This window comes from Nuphar pumila, chromosome 17, assembly GCF_984573655.1.
Source record: "Nuphar pumila chromosome 17, dmNupPumi1.hap1.1, whole genome shotgun sequence".
Lineage (NCBI taxonomy): Eukaryota > Viridiplantae > Streptophyta > Magnoliopsida > Nymphaeales > Nymphaeaceae > Nuphar > Nuphar pumila.
In genome coordinates, this window is record NC_143265.1 from 10,906,410 (window position 1) to 10,926,331 (window position 19,922).

General features: G+C 37.7%; 1 protein-coding gene across 1 annotated transcript in view; it reads right to left on the bottom strand.

Annotated features, from left to right (window-relative positions):
* Positions 1–19,710, bottom strand: part of LOC149811618 (serine carboxypeptidase-like 18) — a 39,700-nt gene extending 19,990 nt beyond the window's left edge. Inside the window, exons 1-6 of the mRNA XM_089992886.1 lie at positions 19,602–19,710; positions 19,473–19,510; positions 19,274–19,372; positions 18,892–18,972; positions 18,338–18,487; positions 17,849–17,920 (exon numbers count right to left, since the gene is read on the bottom strand). Coding sequence (XP_089849012.1) covers positions 17,849–17,920; positions 18,338–18,487; positions 18,892–18,972; positions 19,274–19,372; positions 19,473–19,510; positions 19,602–19,710 — 549 coding nt within the window. The remainder of the gene's footprint in view (positions 1–17,848; positions 17,921–18,337; positions 18,488–18,891; positions 18,973–19,273; positions 19,373–19,472; positions 19,511–19,601) is intronic.
* Between the last annotated feature and the right edge of the window lie 212 nt (positions 19,711–19,922).

Below are 19,922 nucleotides of genomic sequence, written 5' to 3' on the forward strand. Positions count from 1 at the left end.
TTTATTATTATTTTTGGGTATTGATTCATGTTATTCAATATATTAGTGTTAGTTAGGTTTGGTATGTGTGTGCGCATTGATTTTCGTCAAAAAAAATAAAGGCATTTTTATTTAGTTTTCTTTTTAGTGGTGACCGTTAGCATAATCTTTTTATGTTAACCGTTTGTATAATCTTATTGTTTTAGTTGTAGTTTTTTAGTAGTGTTAAATTAGATAGATTTATTGTTGATTATTTGATTAGTTGTTGATTTTCTTTTAGTTGTTCTCGATTTTAATTAGATTTAATTTGTGTGAGTTTTTAATTGTTAGTCCTGCAGACATTTTGTTATTTTGATAATAGTTTTCTTAGTATAGGTATAGTTGTGTTATTTTGTTTTGTAGGTAGTTTTTCTTAGAGGTTGCTTCCTTGGAGAGGAGGATATCTATCATTGCATCCTTAATTGATCCCAAAGAGAGAAAGTCTTAAGCTCAGTTTAGGATTTGCTTTCATTTTAATTGTGTTTACTTTTATTGCATTGTAATTGCAGAGGTAGTTTTATTCTTTTATTTTCTTTTGAAATATTAATAAAGTGAGGTTTTTTAAGATAAATAGTATACCTTATTACCTGTTCCCTGAGAAAACGACCCAACTTTCCATTCTACACGAGTGCAAGGATTGATTTTCAATTTATTTTTTGGTGTGTAGTTGTTTAAAAAAAATAATTGTTTGCAAAATCGCACCAAATTTTTGGCGACGTTGCAGAGGGACGGCTAAGATATGGTCTAATTCATTACTCACTTTATTGATACTTTTGTTTAGTTAGTAAATATAAGCTTTAACTTAGTAAATATAGGTTTGTGATCTTTTGCGTTGTCGTATTTATGATGACTTGTTAGAATAGTTAGTGCACTCGTATCTGACACTAACGTTAGTGTATGCAAGGGTGTAGATCTTTGGGTTTCCCATTGTATGCTTTTGACAAAGATCCTAAGAGACTACTTTGTTCTTCTCAAGGTCAAAACGAAATGGATGATCAAATAGAGCCTATTGGTCCTACACGGCCTTTGAGGGAGTACTTTCTACCCAGAGTACACCCAAGCATCATGCATCAAGAGACCTGATGTAGGGGCTTAACATTACGAGATTAAGGCCAGTGTTATTCAGATGTTACCTTCCTTTTATGGCCTTAGTCAAGAGGATCCCTACAGGCATTTCGATGAGTTCCTTAAGGTATGCTCCACTATGAAAATCCAAAATTTCAAGGATGATGCCTTAAAATTGACCCTCTTCCTGTTCTCGTTGAAGGACAAGACCAAGTATTGACTTAAGTCCTTAGATAACATAGAAATAGGGTCTTGGGATTAAATGCAAATGGAGTTCCTCAAGACGTATTTCCTGATAGGTTGCATTAATTAGTTGAGATGAGCAATCATGAGCTTTATAGAATTTAATGGTGAACAATTTTATGAGACCTGGAAGAGAATGAAAGAACTCCTTAGGAAGTGTCCCTACCACTAGGTGCCAAAATGGCAACTGCTTCAATGCTTTTATGACAGTTTATCTTAACAAAATCGTCAGATGATCAACTCTTTGTGTGGGGGTATTTTCATGTTAAAGAGTGAGGATGAGGCATGACGTCTGTTTGACACTTTGAGCGAGAATTCATTACATCATGCCTCCACTTCATATGTCGAGAGGGCCATACTAGGGATCGTGAGAAAAGGTGGTGCTCTTGAGGTGAGTACAACGGCTAAGTTGCAGAGCAAAGTGGATTTGCTCACTCAAAAACTGAATCAGCTTCTTGCTAGCCCATCACCTATTCATATGGTGTGCGCTCTATGCACTAGCCTAACACATGTTGTTGATGAGTGTCCTTCGACATCTTAGTACCTTTAAGAACAAGTTCAGGCTGCTCAGAGATTCGCCAAGCTAGTGAACAACCCATTTTTTGCTATTTATAATCCGGGGTGGTGAAACCATCCTAATTTCTCATGAAAAAATCCACACTCTTTGGTCTTTGTCCCTCCAATATAGCAGTTTAAGACTAATGCTTTCACTCAGACCTATCAGAGGCCAAGCTATACCCAACCCTCTCCTATGTTTCCCACAGTAGCTCCATAGGAGACCACCCAACAATTTTCCATTGATGAGAGATTTCTTCAAGCATTTCAAGAGGTGAAAACCTCCAACCAAATTGCCTTTAAAAAGTTCAACCAAGTGCTAAACTACCACACGTAGTCCATAGCCAAATTAGAGACATAGATGGACAATTAGCAGAGGAATGAGGGTAGTTTATCGAGCCAACTTGCAGTGAACCCCAAGGGAAAGGATCCCATATCTTCTAACCTACGTATGGCAGATCCTCACCAACAGTAGACTAACATAGTTATGGCCCTTAGGAGTGGACAAGAGTACTTGTCAGCTCCAAGATAGATGACAGATGAGTCAAGCAAGACCATGCTTTCTACTTCTATTCAGTCGTCTACCCCTGATAAAGGCAATGATAGAGGTGAGTCTCCTCAGAAGAAAGATGATTCCTCAGTGTCTGTCCCCAAACCACCCTATCCCAGAGCCCTAAAGTCCCTAGGAGGCATTAGAAAACAAGGAGTTAAGATGCAAGAGATGCTTAGAATTTTCAAGAAAGTACAAATCAACCTTTCCCTACTTGATGACATTCAACAAGTGCCTGCCTACGCTAAGTTTATGAAGGAACTGTGCACATAGAAATGCAAATCAAGAGACAAGGTTCCTCCTAAGGTCCTTCTAATAGAGCATGTGAGTTTGGTGCTTCAACACAAAACTTCACCTAAACTCAAGGACCCTGGTGCTCATATTATCTCATGCATTATAGGAAATATCCAGATTGAGCGAGCGTTGTTAGATCTTGTGGCAAGTGTTAATATCTTGCCAAGGTATTTCTATGATTTGTTTGGATTAGGAGAAATGAATCTGACTCCTATGACTTTACATCTAGCAGATCGTTCTATTAAGGTTTCGAGAGGAATCCTTGAGGACATGCTTGTCAAGGTAGATGAGTTCTATTTTTAGCCGACTTCATTATCTTGGATATAGAGGGCATAAACAGCCAGTGCCAGACTCTGATCATTTTGGGTCGACTATTCTTGGCAACGACTAATGCATGTATCAATTATCGTACCGAAGCGATGGATGTTTCATTTGGCAACAAGAAAGTAAGATTGAATATCTTTAATGCAGTCATGGGACCCGTTGGAGATGAGGCTTGCTTCCATGTGGATATTGTTTAGGATTTGATGGAAGAAGACTTTGAGTTGTTGATTAGAGATCTATTAGATACTTATTGTATAGTAGGAGATAGCCTAGATAGGGAGTCCTTAAATGTATCGTCGATAGTTTTCAGTACCCTTTCTTGGAGAAGAGGATTCAAGCCGCTCCTCGCTTTAGTTGAGACACCGACTAAGTCTTCAATAAAATGTCTCCCACAACTTGAGTTGAAGCCCTTATCGACTTCACTCAAATATGATATCTCAAAGACAACCATATGTTGCGTTTGATCATCTCTGCAAACCTCACAGAGGATCAAGAGACCAGATTGATTGAGGTTTTGCAAAAGTACAAGGCAACGATAGGTTGGGCGGTGGCAAATCTTAGAGGGATATATCCTTCTTTTTGCATGCATAAAATCTATTGTGAAAAATGATTTAAGCCTATGTGAAACATGCAGAGGAGACTGAATCCCAACATAAAGGAAGTTGTCAAGTGACTAGATGCAGAGATAATTTAACCCATCTTGGATAGTCAATGGGTGAGTCCAGTTCAGGTGGTCCCTAAGAAGTCTGGGCTCACAATAGTTGAAAATGAGAAGGGAGAGAGTATTTCTATGAGAACCACGACAGGGTGGCGAGTCTGTATAGACTATAAGAAGCTGAATGTAGCAACACGGAAGGACCACTTTTCGTTATAATTCATTGACCAGATTCTTGAGAGACTTAGTGGGCAGAGTTACTTCTGTTTCCTAGATGGCTATTCATGATACAATCAAGTAGCAGTGCACCCTGATGACTAGGAGAAGACGACATTCACATGTTCCTATGGCACCTTTGCGTTCAGGCATATGCTATTTGGGCTCTGCAATGCCCTGGCTACATTTCAACGGTGCATGATGGCAATCTTCTTCGATATGGTGGATGATGTTATGAAGATTTTTATAAATGATTTTTCAGTGTATGACTCTTCTTTTGATGATTGTCTTCATAAGTTTACCAGGGTGCTCAAACGTTGTATAAAGATAAATCTTGTCCTCAGTTGAAAAAGGAGCCACTTTATGGCCCAGGAAGAGATTTTGCTTGGACATATCGTGTTTAAGAGAGGGATTAAGGTAGACCGAGCCAAGGTGGAGTCGATCTCATGACTGACCCCACCTAATACGGTGAGGCATATGCGATCTTTTCTAGGGCATGCAGGCTTTTATCGATGGTTTATTAAAGATTTTAGCAAAAATCTATAGACTATTGTGTGCTTTATTAAGCAAAGAACAACCCTTTGATTTTGATGAGGAGTGCATGAAAGCATTTGAGACACTCAAAGATGCCTTAACCACTACACCAATTTTGAAGTCTCCAGATTGGATGCTCCCATTTGAGATCATGTGCGATGCGTTCGATTATGCCATAGGAGTTATTTTAGGACAGCAGATTGATAGAAAGTCCTATGTGATTAAATATTCAAGTAGGACTCTTTCTGATGCTCAAATGAATTATACTACGGCAGAGAAAGAGTTACTCTTCGTAGTGTTCGCATTGGACAAGTTTAGTTCCTATTTACTTGGTTCTAAGGTAGTTATCTATTTTGATCATGCAACATTGAAATACTTGCTGAGCAAGAAAGATACCAAACCTAGGCTCATTCAGTGGGTATTTTACTATAGAAGTTCAATCTCGAGATTCGAGATATGAAGGGCAACGAGAATGTAGTAGCCGACCATCTTTCCAGGCTGATTGTGGATTCTACAATGGATCAGAGACCAATCAGTGATTCTTTCCTAGATGAGCAGATTATGGCAGTAGGATCATCACAGTTGCCTTAGTTTGCCAATATTGCAAACTATTTGGTGACCATACAACTACTTGCACATAGGGGCAAGAACGAGAGAGATCGATTCTTAGCGCAGGTCAAACACTATTTCTGGGATAAGCCAGAGTTGTTCAAGTATTATGCAGACCTAGAGGAAGAGTATGAGTCCATTCTTATTCTTTAACTTATGGAGGGCATTTCAATAGTAGGACGACTGCAACAAAGGTTTTGCAGTCTAGATTTTATTGGCACACCCTCCACAAGGATGCTCATGAGTTCGATAAACACTGTGTTCGTTGCCAGCAGTCCGGGAACATGTCCAAGAGGGACATGATGCCCTTGCTCTTCATACTTGTAATAAAGTTTTTTGATGTTTAGGGTATTGATTTTATGGGCCTGTTCCCACCACCGTTCGAAAATGTGTATATTCTTGTGGTGGTTGATTATGTTTCCAAGTGGGTTGAGGTCATGGCAACCAAGACCAATGATCATAAAATAGTGCTTAAGTTCATTAAGTATAATATCTTTAGTCAGTTTGGTGTGTTCCGGGCGATGATTAGTGATGGTGGCAAGCACTTTAAGAATGTGAAGGTTGTCTCTCTTCTAATAAGATACTCTGTGCACCACAAGTTTGTCACCCATTATCATCCTCAGACCAGTGAACATGTAGAGGTTTCAACTAGGGAGATTAAGAGGATTCTTGAGAATTCAGTTCAGCCAGACATGAAGGATTGGTCTCAATGCCTTGGTGATGCATTGTGGGTCTATCAAACTGCCTTTAAGACCCCTATTAGCATGTCACCTTATCGTTTAGTCTTCAAGAAAGCATGTCACCTAATTGTCGAGTTGGAACGTAGGGCCTACTGGGTAATCAAAAAGTTCAACTTTGATATGACCTAGGCTGGCAAGGAGCGACAATTGCAGTTGAGTGAGCTCGAAGAACTTAGAAATGATGCATACAATTGTGCGAAGATCTATAAAATTCAAACCAAGGCATTTCATGATAAATACATTGTTAGAAAAGTGTTTGAGCCTGAGCAAAAAGTGTGGCTCTTCAATTCTCGTCTTCAGCTTTTCACAGGAAAGCTTAGATCAAGATGGGATGGTCCATATGTGGTGCATGGAGTCTTTCTACATGGTGCGGTGACCCTCTACAATCCTCGCACATGAGGTACTTTCAAGGTCAATGGAGAAAGACTCAAGCCCTACATGTCAGATGGCTCACAGGCAGGAGAGTGCAAGGTCTTGGATCTTGCCGAGAAGTAGGACTGAGCAAACTTTTGTATCATAATTATAGATTAGGAATATATTAGATTGCTTTAATTTCTTTTTGTTGTTAGTTAGTTTTTGAATAAACTGTCATGAATAGTTGCTTTAATCTTTTACTCTTCTAGTGTTTATGAGTTATAGGTTACAGGACAACATGGAACCTTGAAGAAAACAATTTATATGCCAAACCAACAGAAAATCATGCATCTGAGTGTACATGGTGGTGGTGCACAGACAAGGCAACATGCAGTAACAAAAAAAAAAACATGGGTACGTGTTTTCAAGGAAGGTGGACTGCTCTCTTTTTCCTAAAATTGGTCGAACAACCATTGAGGTAAGTCTTCTCACCCAATGCTTGTAGTTAGGCATAGAATAGATTTAATTTGATTAGACATATAGTTTATTGTTAATTTGTTAAATCAATTTGTTAATTAAATTATTTTCTTGTATTTTAGAAATGTTATTTAGATTAGATTAATTAGAATTAGATAAATTAGATTTACTTGAATAGCGTGTCATGCAGTTTTAGTGTGTCCTAGTTTATTTCAGTCATTTATTAATTTTAGTTCAATAGTAGTTAGATTAAAATATATTTTTATCTTGCTATTTTGCATTAGATTATGTTTTCATCCATATTTTTAATATTAAATTAGTCGATTTTAGCCCAGTGTTTGCTTGATTTAGTGGTAGAACATTTAGCTTGAGGTTTAGTTTTTCCTTATGTTTTTAATTAATTTCTAGCATTGCATCATCATGTTAGTGATTATTTTTTAGTTTAGAATTGATTTTAGACTAGTATTCATTTTTATTAGTATTTAATTAGATTGAATTGCTTAGTTTTTAATTGAATTATAGTTAGAAATAGAAATTAGTAAAGTGAATTTAATGTTTTAGAGCATTATTTCATATGATTTTTTATAGAGTTTCGTCTAGGGATAAGGCAGACACATAACTAGAGGATATTGGGTAGGTCTATGCCGAAATTGAGGAGATTCTGATATATTTTGACCTTGCCCATCATCTGCCCAAAGTTGATAGGTCTTGCTGAAATTAGTTTTCTTTATTTGTAATTCGGGTATAATAGTTTTTTTTTATTATTGTTTTTGGGTATTGCTTCGTGTTAGTCAATATATTAGTGTTAGTTAGGTCTGTTACATGTGTGTGTGCATTGATTTTCATCAAGAAAAATAGAGGTGCTTTTATTTAGTTTTCTTTTTAATGGTGACCGTTAACACAATCTTTTTATGTTAACCATTAGTATAATCTTATTATTTTTGTTTTAGTTTTTACATAGTGTTAAATTAGATAGATTTATTGTTGATTTTTTTATTAGTTGTTGATTTCCTTTCAGTTGTTCTCAATTTTAGTTAGATTTAATTTGTGTGACTTTTTAATTGTTAGTCCTGTGGTCATTTTGTTATTTTGATAATAGTCATGTTAGTATAGGTATGGTTATGTTATTTTGTTTTGCAGGTAGTTTCTCTTATAGGTTGCTCCCTTGGAGAGGAGGATATCTATCATTGCCTCCTTAATTGAGCCCGAAGAGAGAAAGTTCCAAGCTTAGTTTAGGATTTGCTTTCATTTTAATTGTGTTTACTTTTATTGCATTGTAATTGCAGAGGTAGTGTAATTCTTTTATTTTCATTTAAAATATTAATAAAGTGAGGTTTTTAAGTGAAATAGTATGCCTTATTTCTTGTTCCCTAAGGAGACGATCCGACTTGCCATTCTACATGAGTGCAAGGACTGGTTTTAAATTTATTATTTGGCGTGCAATTCTTGTTTAAAAAAATAAGTATTTGCAAAATCATACCAATTATCAATGATCAGAGACAAGGATTTGAAGTACAAGGGGTAGCACCACCCCAACCACCCTTTGAGGGATTGGCAACGTCATGGGGATGTCCTCCCTATTGACATGTCAGGAGAGGATCAATGAAAAACTATGAAGGTAGGGCGCAACAAAGTGTTGTGCAGGTTATGGTAGGCCCCGCTACAACCACTACGGGGCAAGGCCGAGCAGTGCTATGCCTACTAATAGTGAAAGAAGAAGTCAGGAGCAACATAGAACATCCTGTCACGAGGATGTTAGGAGAAAACTAGTGCAACAAGACACGAGCACTACTGTCACAGAAGATGAATAAGCAAGAGGATTGTTGCAGCCGCTTTAGGGCACGTCTCTACCTAGGAGAGGTAGAGGGCATATGAATTGACACTCATACCTTCGTGCCTTTAGCAACACTGCGATACCATCACCTGTTAGGGTTCTTTCAGACTTTAAGGATGAGGAGGAACCCACATACACCCCAAGTACCCCTACCCCTTAGTGGGTTCTATGATGATTATTGAGTGTCTTGTAGTCGAGTAATAAAGGCCTGTTGTGGCCTAATTATTAGTAAGGATTCACAAGTTGTATTAGGGAAGAACTCATGAAAACATTGTAAAGATGTCTTTTAATAAATAATAATTTATGTGTGATGAATATGTCTATTTAAGTAAATATTGAATGACTAAACAAGTATAACTACTTAGTAATACACTCTACTCTTAATTGCAGTTTGAGGACTCATTAAGGTACATTATACTAATGTAGGGGCTCCCAAGCAAGCAAGAGTCGAGCAAGCCCTTCTCAAGCAAGGCAACCAAATGAGGGTTCTACAAGAAGGGATTCTGCAAGAAGGGGTATTGCAAGCCCCAGCGGTCCTGTATCTCCACAAGCATTAGGAAGTTTGCCTTTAAGGATTGTGGGAGAAGAAGGTGGAGGAGCTTCACCAACTTCACTCAGACAGGCCCATGCTATGGTGGAGAGTGGTGTGCCTCCCAGCTACACTATGGAAATAATTTTGTATGAGTTATTAAAAAAATTCATTGTAGTAGAGCCAGAACCAGGTAGCCTTTGGAAGCAGTTTTTGGGCTGAGAAGTTCAAGAATATGAGGGTGCCTTTCCTCGATGAAACTCTTAGAGGAGAGGCCGCAGAAAAGTGGATGATGCAAGTAGAGAAGGCACTGAATGCAATACAGTGCCCCGATGACCAAAAATCTTGAGTCGTAACATCGAACTTGGTCGGTGATGCTGAGTACTAGTGGTGATCCATCAGAGATGTCTTGGGTAATGTAGAGTTTGTTCCTTAGATTACCTTAAGGAACAAGTTATACCAACATTTTTTCCCCAGGATTGAGAGAATAAAAAAAAAAGAGTCCAAAAAGTTGAAACAAGGAAGTATAAGTACGACAGCCTATACCGCCAAGCTTAATTCATTGTCCAGATTTGCTAAGGCTTTAGTATCTACAGAGAAGCAGAAATGCAATCTCTATAAGTGTGGACTAAAGCCCAAGATTTTGAGAATGGTGAGACTGTTGCAAATTCGAAAGTTTGCCAGATTGGTGGAGATGACATCTCGTTACGAGTTTTGGGCTGTCCAAACAGCGAAGCCGAAGACAGAGGAGAAACCAAAGCAAGAATAACAAGGACAGTCCAGTTCATTGTCCCATGATTTCTTTAAAAAGCGAAAAAACAATGATAGTTTTTTGAAGGCACAAGAAGGAAGCAGTGTGGGAAGCAACAATAAGCAACAGGTAAAGAAGCCTGAACAATAAGAAGTCCTAGAACCAAGGGCCACCTTGTAAGAGCAACGACAATTGTATGACTTGCAGCTTCAAGCATGAAAGCCACTATGATAAAAAGAATATCAAGTGCTATAATTATAGAAAGACGAGACACTTCGCGAGGAAGTGCCCCTGCCAGTGTAAGGAGATGGAGCAAAACTCAGAGACAAACCAATTGCTCCATGCCGAGTTTATATGGCAACTCTATAAGAAGCTCTTGCTAGTCTGAACCTTCTAGAAGGTATACTTCTGATTTCTGGTGTTAGTGCTCATGTTCTTTTTGATGCAGGTGCAACACATAGCTTCACTATCCCTACTTTTGTTATACTATTACTTGTTCCACTTACATCTTTAAACATAAAATATCAAGTAGACACACTAATGAGAAAGACCATTTATGTAGATAAGGTTACCAAAGGATGCATAGTACAAATTGAAGAACATCTATTGCTGGTAGACCTCCTGATATTAGAATTTAAGGGAGTAGACATTATCTTACACATGAATTGGTTATCTAACCATCATGCGATGATTAATTGCCAGAGAAAAAATATCAATTTTCAACACCCCGAAACCCCAATACTCACCTTTCAAGGTGTTAGAAAAGTAGCAAAGCCGACAATTATTTCATATTTTCAAGCCAACCGTTACCTACAAAAGGGTTGTCTTGGGTATTTGGCTTATATGAAGATAAAAGTTGGTGATAACCTTTTAGTCGCAGAGGTAGATATTGTGAGAGAATTTGTGGATGTGTTCCCTGAAGAACTTTCAGGACTCCACCAGATAGAAAAGTCGAGGTTCAGATTGATCTAGCTCTTCATACGACACCCATCTCTATTGCACCTTATAGGATGGGACCTGTAGAGCTCAAAGAACTCAAAGAACTCAAAGATCAGTTGCAGGAGTTGTTAGATGTTGGATTTATTCGACCATCAGTGTCACCTTGGGGCACATCGATCTTGTTCATGAAAAAGGACATGTCACTGTGCATGTGCATCGACTATAGAAAATTGAATGTAGTGACAGTAAAGAACAAATATCTACTGCCGATGATAGACGATTTATTTGATCAACTCTAAGGGAAAGCCTATTTTTCTAAGTTGAATCTATGCTTAGGGTATCACCAGTTAAAAATTCGGGAGGACGTGGCCAAAACAACTTTTCGCTCAAAATATGGGCATTATGAATTCCTGGTCATGCCCTTCGGTTTGACGAATGCCCCAGATGCATTCATGGATTTAATGAATTGGGTGTTCAGACCAATTTTGGACAAGTTCGTGGTGGTATTCGTGGCTGATATTCTCATCTATTCGGCTAATAAAGAACAACATGCAGAATACTTGAGAATAGTTTTGCAAACACTTAGAGAACATAAGCTATATGTTAAGTTCTCTAAGTGTATGTTTTGGCTAGATCAAGTCTCATTTTTCAGACATATCCTTAGCAAAGAGGGAGTGATGGTGGACCCAACAAAAGTTGAAGCGGTGACCAACTGGTCTACATCCAAGAATGCCATGGAAATTCGGAGTTTCTTGGGTTTAGCTGGATATTATAGGCGCTTTGTTGAAGGATTTTCAATATTGGCAGCCCTAATGACCAAGCTGGCAAAGAATGATGCAAAGTTCAAGTGAAACAAGAAGTGCAAGCAAAGTTTTCAAGAAATCAAGAAGCGATTAACCATTGCACCAATGTTAGTTCTACCTTCTGGCATTGACGATTTTACTGTTTACAGTGATGCATTGCATAAGAGATTGAGTTACGTCCTGATGCAACATGGTAGGGTTATCGCATATGTATCTTGACAATTGAAGGTGCACAAGATGAATTACCCAACCCATGAGCTGTTGTTAGCAGCGATAGTGTTTTCACTCAAAATTTGGTGACACTACTTATATAGAGAACAATTTGAGGTCTATACCGATCATCAAAGTTTAAAATATTTGTTCTCTTAGAAGAAATTAAATATGAGATAGAGGCGATGACTTGAGCTACTCAAAGATTATGATTTTGAATTAAATTATCATCTAGGGAAAGCCAACATGGTGGCTGATGCACTTAGTCGAAAAGTAGAGTTAACCATGAGACTATTTGTATCATACCTACTTGTCAGTATTGTGGAGCAAAAAGCAGAAGTGCAATTTCTACCAGGTTGATTGATTTTGTCCAAACAATCTTGGGATCTAAAATTTGGGATAAAATCAAGGAGAAGTAGTCCTTAGATCAAGAATTAGAAGGAATCAGATCAATAATATCTAAAGATAAAGTTTCAGATTTCATAGTAGATGACCAAGGTATTATGATATTTCGAGATCGAGTATGTATTCTTAGGAAAGAGGAACTTAGAAAACAACTTCTTGATGAAGCACATCATTCCAGGTACTCCATTCACCCTGTCAGTAAAAAGATGTATAGGGACTTGAAGGACAACTTCTAGTGGAATGGAATGAAGAGGGATATTGCTGATTTTGTCAATAGATGCCTTGTATATCAGCAAGTAAAGATCGAGCATTAGAGACCGGACGAACTCTTGCAACCGCTACCCATTCTACTATGCAAGTGGGCAAATATAACAATGGATTTTGTCACAGGATTTTCTAATACCAAAGAAGGATTGAATGTAATATAAGTGATTGTCAATAGATTGATAAAGTCTGCGCATTTTCTCACGTGCAAGACAACGTGTTCCTTCGAGCAGTTGACTCGCCTCTTTATTAGAGAGATAGCAAGATTGCATGAAGTGCCAGACTCCATTGTATCCAACAAAGATTCAAAATTTACATCCAAATTTTGGCAAAGCTTTTAAGAAGCAATGGAGACTCAATTGAAGATGAGCATAGCCTTTTATCCTCTGACAGATGGATAATCAGAAAGGACTATCCAAACATTGGAGGATATATTGTGAGCTTGTGCACTAGAGTATCATGACTCTCAGCAGGAGATTCTGCCATTAATAGAATTTGCTTATAACAATAATTTTCAAACCAACATTGGTATGGCTCCTTACAAAGCTTTATATGGGAGACATTGTAGAACACCTCTGTTTTGGGACCAGGTAAGTGAAAGAAAGACCTTAGGGCTTGAATTGGTTCGACAAATGGAAGAGCAGATAAAATTCATTCATGAAAGACTCCTAACAGCTCAACATCATCAGAAAAGTTATATAGATAAGAGGTGACGTGAGTTAGAGTTTGAGCAAGGTAACCATATTTTCTTGAAGATATCACCTTTTAAAGGGGTAATGAGGTCCAGAAAGAAAGAAAAATTAAGTCCAAGATATATTGGACCCTTCAAAATTTTGAAAAAGATAAAGTTTGTAGCCTATCGGTTGTCATTACCCCCATCGTTGTCCAGGATGCACAATGTGTTTCATGTATCTATGTTAAGAAAGTACGTGTCAGATCCTTTGCACATACGAGATACAGTCGAATCAGTATTGGATATCCAAAAATACTTAAGTATTAGTGAAGAATCAATCAAGATCTTAGAATTCAAAGAGTATAAATTGAGGAAGAAGGTTATTTTGATGGTCCTGGTAAGATGGAAGCATCACAACAAGAATGAAGCTACGTGGGAGAGTAAGATAGACATTCGCGCACAGTTTCTCCAATTATTTTCATGTAAGATTCAGGATAAATCTTCTTTTAAATGAGGTGGAATTGTAATGCTGCCCAGGTGGGCATAACCCACTTGGAAGTAAGTTACAAAGGGAGGAGGGGTAGTTACCCTTCTCTCTCTCCCACTTATGGTAAGTATGGAGGAAGAGAGGGAAAATGCCCCTCAATGGAGGCGTGAATAGAGAAGACATTACCCTCTCTCTCTCCCACGTTTGGAAAGTGGAAGGGAGAGAGGAGAAACGTGCCTCTTAAATGAGGCAAGAGGGGCGATGAGGAGACACATACACACACAAAGAGAGAGAGAGAGAGGAGAATGCGCAGTAGCAGCGAGGAACGCTACTACTGGCCAGGTAAGCACCTCATCCCCATTTCTTTGAAAAAATGGGGCCAATTATCGTGAAGTTGTCGGCAATTTACAAAGGCACAGGGACAGAGAGGACTCTGCCCCTATCGCTCATATCGATAGTGAGGCATAGAGGGGGTTCCCTCTATCCTCATAACCGGCAACCAGCAGGTTGCCAGTGATGAAAAAAAAAGAGAAACGACAGGGGTAGGGGGTGAATCCCGTCGCCTGTCATTCGTGGTGAGGAGGAGCAAAGGAGTCCGTTCTCACTGCCAGCTAGTTGCCGGCCACCTAAGATTTAAAAAACAAAAAAAACAAAAAACACACAAAAAAAAGAATGCAATAGTGCCTCTACATTCAAGTGGACGATAGAGGAATGCCCTGCAATAACCGTTGACAACCATGAGGTTGCCGAAGGCAGCTACACAATGGAAAAGGAGGGAGACATAGTTGATCCTGAGCATCGGGCATACTCGGTCTGCGCTTAACAGTAGACTGAGTTGGCCATGCCACTCGATCTGGGTACGACCAGACCAAGCCGGGTCAGCAGACGATCGGGATGACTCAGTCTAGGTGTGCCCAGACTGAGTCAGGATTTTTTTTTTAATAACAGATCAACTCAGTCTGGACAAACCGCATCGTGCTTGTAGAACGGCAGACCAACTTGGTCTAGACAGACCCAGACCGAGTCGGGTCTGAGCTATTTCGACAGACCATCTCGGTCTGAACAGATCGTGTTAGGTCTGACTTATTTTGATACATTGACTCAATCTGAAGAAACTGAGTCGGATCTGACTTATTTTGATAGGCCAACTCGATCTGAAGTGACTGAGTCAAGTTTGAATTAGCTTTTGCTGACCGACTCGGTCTGGAAAGACCGAATCAATCTGTTTTCTTGGCAGACCAGCTAGGCCTGAATAGATCGAGCGAGATCCATAATCGGGGCAGACTGACTCGGTCTGGACAGACCGAGTCGGGTTTTGCTTTAGGTGGACCGATGTGGTCCAGACTGAGTTAGGTTTGTTGTTGCCATATCGAGTTAGGCGAGCGTTTGGGTTAGACCAACTCGGTCTAGACCAGGTCGACTATGTGTTAGAAAAGAAAAGAGAATTTTTAGATATATGTATAACATTCACATATATACATATATATGAGAATATATGTATATATACATGCATACAAGCAGATATGAACATGTACATAGAGCAGGGTGAAAATCGAGATGGTGAAGACCTCAATTTCCCCAATACAAGTCAGATTTGAGTGTGGATCCAAACTTAGATTGGATCTCGTGTATATAAAGAGAATCTAAAACTAATTGGATCCAGTTGGGGTTAGTAGAAATCAAAGTCATTTCTATAGTTAAAGCCATACTTGTGCGAAACTATCAAGAAAATGTTTGGATCGGGCATACCAGTCCAAGATCCAGTCAGGTTTATAGTTGAAAACTTAAATCATCAGCTTTGGAATAAGAGTAGATCTAGATTCAGAATTCAATCAAAAGATCTAGTTAAACTAAATCTAAACTGTAATGAATGCGAATTAGGTATGGTGTAAAGACAAAATGAATCAGAAAAAATTATATGAACCTAGAGAAGGTCAAAAAGTAAAAAGACTATTTTGCCATCGATATGCTTAATTGGTAAACGAGGTATAACTTTTCACCCTGATATCGAATTCAAGTAATTATTGGATCCTTGGATTCTTCTCTTCGAGTAGGATCCATTAGCAGGGGATATGTTGACAAACTTTGAGAAAACAAAGTCAGAGTTTGACATTAAATCCTAGGGGTATTTTCATAATTTTTCACAAAGATGAGACTTTAAATGATGATACGGGATTGTTGTCTATTTTAGATCATAACTTGCGAGAAGACTAAGATAATTCTTTAGAATTAGAATTTAAGCATCCTAAGTAAGTAAATATTTTCAAATTTCTCCTTAGTTAAATAAAATACATACTAGTTAGTTTAGGAATCCTTCAATGTGTTTTAAGTTTACTAGTTTTATCTTATTTTGAATAGAATAACTGTTTAGCATGCTTAGAAATCTATAACCTTGATGTTTAGTATGATGCTTAAATATGATGATACATGTTGTATGTTGATTTATGACATGATTTAAATTATGAATGTATCTTGTGTAGAGATAATCATGACATTACTGCATATAAAAGATTGATATATGACTTCAAGAAATGAGTTAGAGTTTCGGGATAGGATCTGTTCTGAGAATGTCATGTGTATGCCTTGGGAGAGGCATTATAAATGTCGTGACTTATTGAGTTGACTTTGTAGTATAATATTATCCTTAAATATACGATATGTGTATATATGTTAAAAGTCATTAGTGGACATACATTAATGATTGTATAAGACACTAACTTTAAGAAATAAAAGTTGAAAGAATAATATGCATAGGGTAACCACACATAGCATGATAAAAAGCTCTACTAGGTGAGGCATGGTGTAGGTCATTGTTTGGGGTGTGTACCTCATCCGTATATTAGGATTTGCTCAAAAGTTCTTAGGTGACCCTTAGGGGTTAAAACATTGCCCACTAGACACATGTAGGATGTATGACAATTATAACTGCTCAACACCTTGAGGGCAAGTATAGCTCCTCGAGCACCTTGGGGCCAGATATAGCCTCTCGAGCTCTTCGGTTAGCTACCGATAAGCACTTTGTGGCTCTTGGCGAGCAGCTGTAGCACTTGTGTCCATAGTCTGAGCCGGTTTGGACTATGTTGTTGTGAGTGATTCAAATGTATAGTCAACACCGTAAAGGCTGAGTTGTCTACATAGGTTGCTATGCCCAAGGAGGCTATTTCTAAAATAGTCGATTAGAGTAGAATGCGAATGTCTCCTTTGAGAATGATGATAAAAAATACTAAAGAGGGCAAAATTCATAAACAACATGTATGCTTAGTTAGCAAACTAAACTAGAATTAGGAGCTTAGATCTCACTATAGTTAATTGTAATGGTCGTATCTAATTTGTAAATGAAAACTTACTGAGTTGTAGACTAACACTCTCTCTTAGTTACAACTATAGGTTTAGGGATTGCTGCCAACAGAAGGAATTAATCGTGAACTTTAAACTCAGCTACTACCCAACTTCATAATATTTGACATATTGTTCATTTTATATTTTGTATTTAGTCTGCTTATATACTTGTGATACTTTTTGGATGGTAGCAATTACTGTCAAATGGATGTATGAACCTTCAGTTATTATATAAAAAAAAAAAGTTGTCATGATTTTGAGGTTAATTTGATAATTTTTTTCCTGAGAACTAACGTCTACAAACTCGAGCTCGAGAGGCCCTGGTTTGGGTCGTTACAATAGAAACTGCTGCTAAAATTGCTGCTGAAACTGGAAGGCACTGTCCTATTCCATAAGCAAGGGTTTAACATAGATTATCTGCCTGAACTACTGAATTGCTATCCTAAGGAGTTTGAATTATATGTAGGCACATGACAAACTGCTGTGCCTGGGCTCTTCAATGTAATGGGGAATGTATTGTAATAAACCAATTATGTATATAATTGCTAAATGAATACATATTGCTTTCTAAAAAAGTATTACACCCTTCTCTCTCTCTCTCTCTCTCTCTCTCTCTCTCTCTCTCTCTATATATATATATATATATATATATATATATATATATATATATATATATATATATGGAATGATTTTACGAGGCAGCTTGTGCTTAGTTTTGTCATGAACGGATGAGTCAAGCTCGAGCTTGGCTCGCTAAACATGAGCACGGGCACAGTCATGAGCTCAATCCACTGGTAAATGAGCCGAGCCTGAACATGCCTTGTTCTGTTAGTTCGGCTGGTTTACCAGCCCTGGTGGTCTTTAGCCATATTTATTGTTGTCCACTAGTCATGCAAGTAAACGCTAAAAAAAAGTCCATCACAAGAAATGAAGTAATTTGTGATGCAAGAGAAATAGTTCCGGAATTCGATAAATGGTACCTCTTGAACATGGAGTGCCTTCTTGACGGTCTCATCGTTGGCCCAAATATTACAGAGGAAATATCCATATGCCTGCAAAAGTATATGAATCAAAACTCTCTACCAAATGTATTTTGCTTTTTTCAGTAAAATATTCCGAATGTGCTTGCGCATGCACGAGATCATATGTTGGTTTTTCTCATGTGAAGATGAGTTGAGAGGACCAAACCATCACATCGCTAGTAAAAAAGAGGCATTATGAAGCTAGCAGTTTACCATTGTAAATCAGTAAATCAGCTACTGATCAACAGAAATATGTAAAAATACACAACTTTCTGATGTGAAGATCCAGTGGGAATCATGTATCCCAAGGGAACCTTCCTTTAATTGGAATCAACCAACATTCTTATTTGGTAGATATCTATATAGTAAATAATTAAAACACACAAATGCGGAGAGAGAGAGAGAGAGAGAGAGAGAGAGAGAGAGAGAGAGAGAGAGAGAGAGAACCCGGCATTGTAGAGGAGGAATAGGAGCGATTGTTTTTTGATGTTCACTAAGAGTTCTTTGCCTCGATCTCATGCTTCTTATTGGCCTAGGGGACCATAATGAACCGCAATTAAATTCAAGCACTTGTGGTAGATTGATGTCTGCATACAACTGAACATGAAAACAATCAAAACCATAACAAACGAAGTCAGTACTTGTATGTCAATTATATTGTAAATGACAACCAAGGTTGTGTTGAGAACTATTGTTTAGAACTTTTGGAAGAAGAAATCTCAGTGGGGCCTGCAGATTTTTTATTTAGAGGCTAATTTACTAGAATTCTCATTCTAAAGATTTCCTAAATGAAAAAAAAAAATGAAGACTGTCCATTATAACCCATTTCATCAATAGAAGGCAGTAAAAAATTTTCCCATCTTTGTAGAAATTGCGGCAACAAGGTTTTCTCCAAGGGTGAGTAGAATAGAATGCCATCCATGTGAGAATTATACTTTACAAACTTAGCATTCATAATAAACAAAAGTTAATGGAAAAGTAGTGAGGCATTTCATCCTTACCGCTTCAACAATTTGAAGATTCTTGGCGCATTCTTCATTGCTTGGAATATAATATTGCCCATCACAACTTATTTTGGTAGCCTCCAGGTTTTCAGGTAAAAAGTAACAAAGCAAAATTCAGTTCATGTTTGAAATCTTGTAAATCACGTCTACTTTAACTAATATCTACTTTTGTTAGAAGTTTTGCAATGTGTACTTCTAACAAAAGATTTGGAGATAAAAAATTACTATGGCAAAAAAAGTGTTGTTTATTTTACTTAACGTATATCACTATTCAAGTTTATAGCAACTGCAATTGTTTTAAACAAGATCCCTCTTTTAATGGTTTCTAATTTGCATTTTCATTTCTTCATAACTGACTTCAAATACAGTGCCTCTGTACCTCATATAGATCATCTGGTATGATGCCTATCTCATGAGCAAATCTAATTTTTGAAGCATTTTCCCACATGTCGGTAATTGGGTTGCCCACAAAATAACCCTGAAAGCATTTCCAAATTTAAAAAGTAGAAGATAGTGATAAATAGTAATTGGCAGATGCATTAATATCTCATCTCTCCTATTTCATAAATAAGGTAAACCTTGAGGTTAGAAAGAAGTTTGCTTCCTTCTTCAATTCCTGCAACGTCATTAACCACCATAAAGATAAAAGTTAATGTGCTACATCCAAGAGAGAGAGAGAGAGAGAGAGAGAGAGAGAGAGACTTTACCTTGTACAATTCTTAGAGTCAATAGGGGAGCTATTTTGCCGCCGTATGAATCTCCAGCAATGTATAATGGATTAGACAAAAATTCAGGATGACTTAAGAGCCACTGCATCACGTATTACATATGTATGGTTATATTTTTGAAAATTTTATTCTTGTTACTTAAAAGACAAGACCAATTGCATGTAGGCATGCGCGCATAGGTGAAACAACAAATAAATGAGGCTGAAATTGCTCAAATATTGGGTGATATATATTGGCTTATGTTTTTTCCAAAATGTCCTAAATTGCAGGATTTTTTAATAAATTGAATTTCATGAAGTT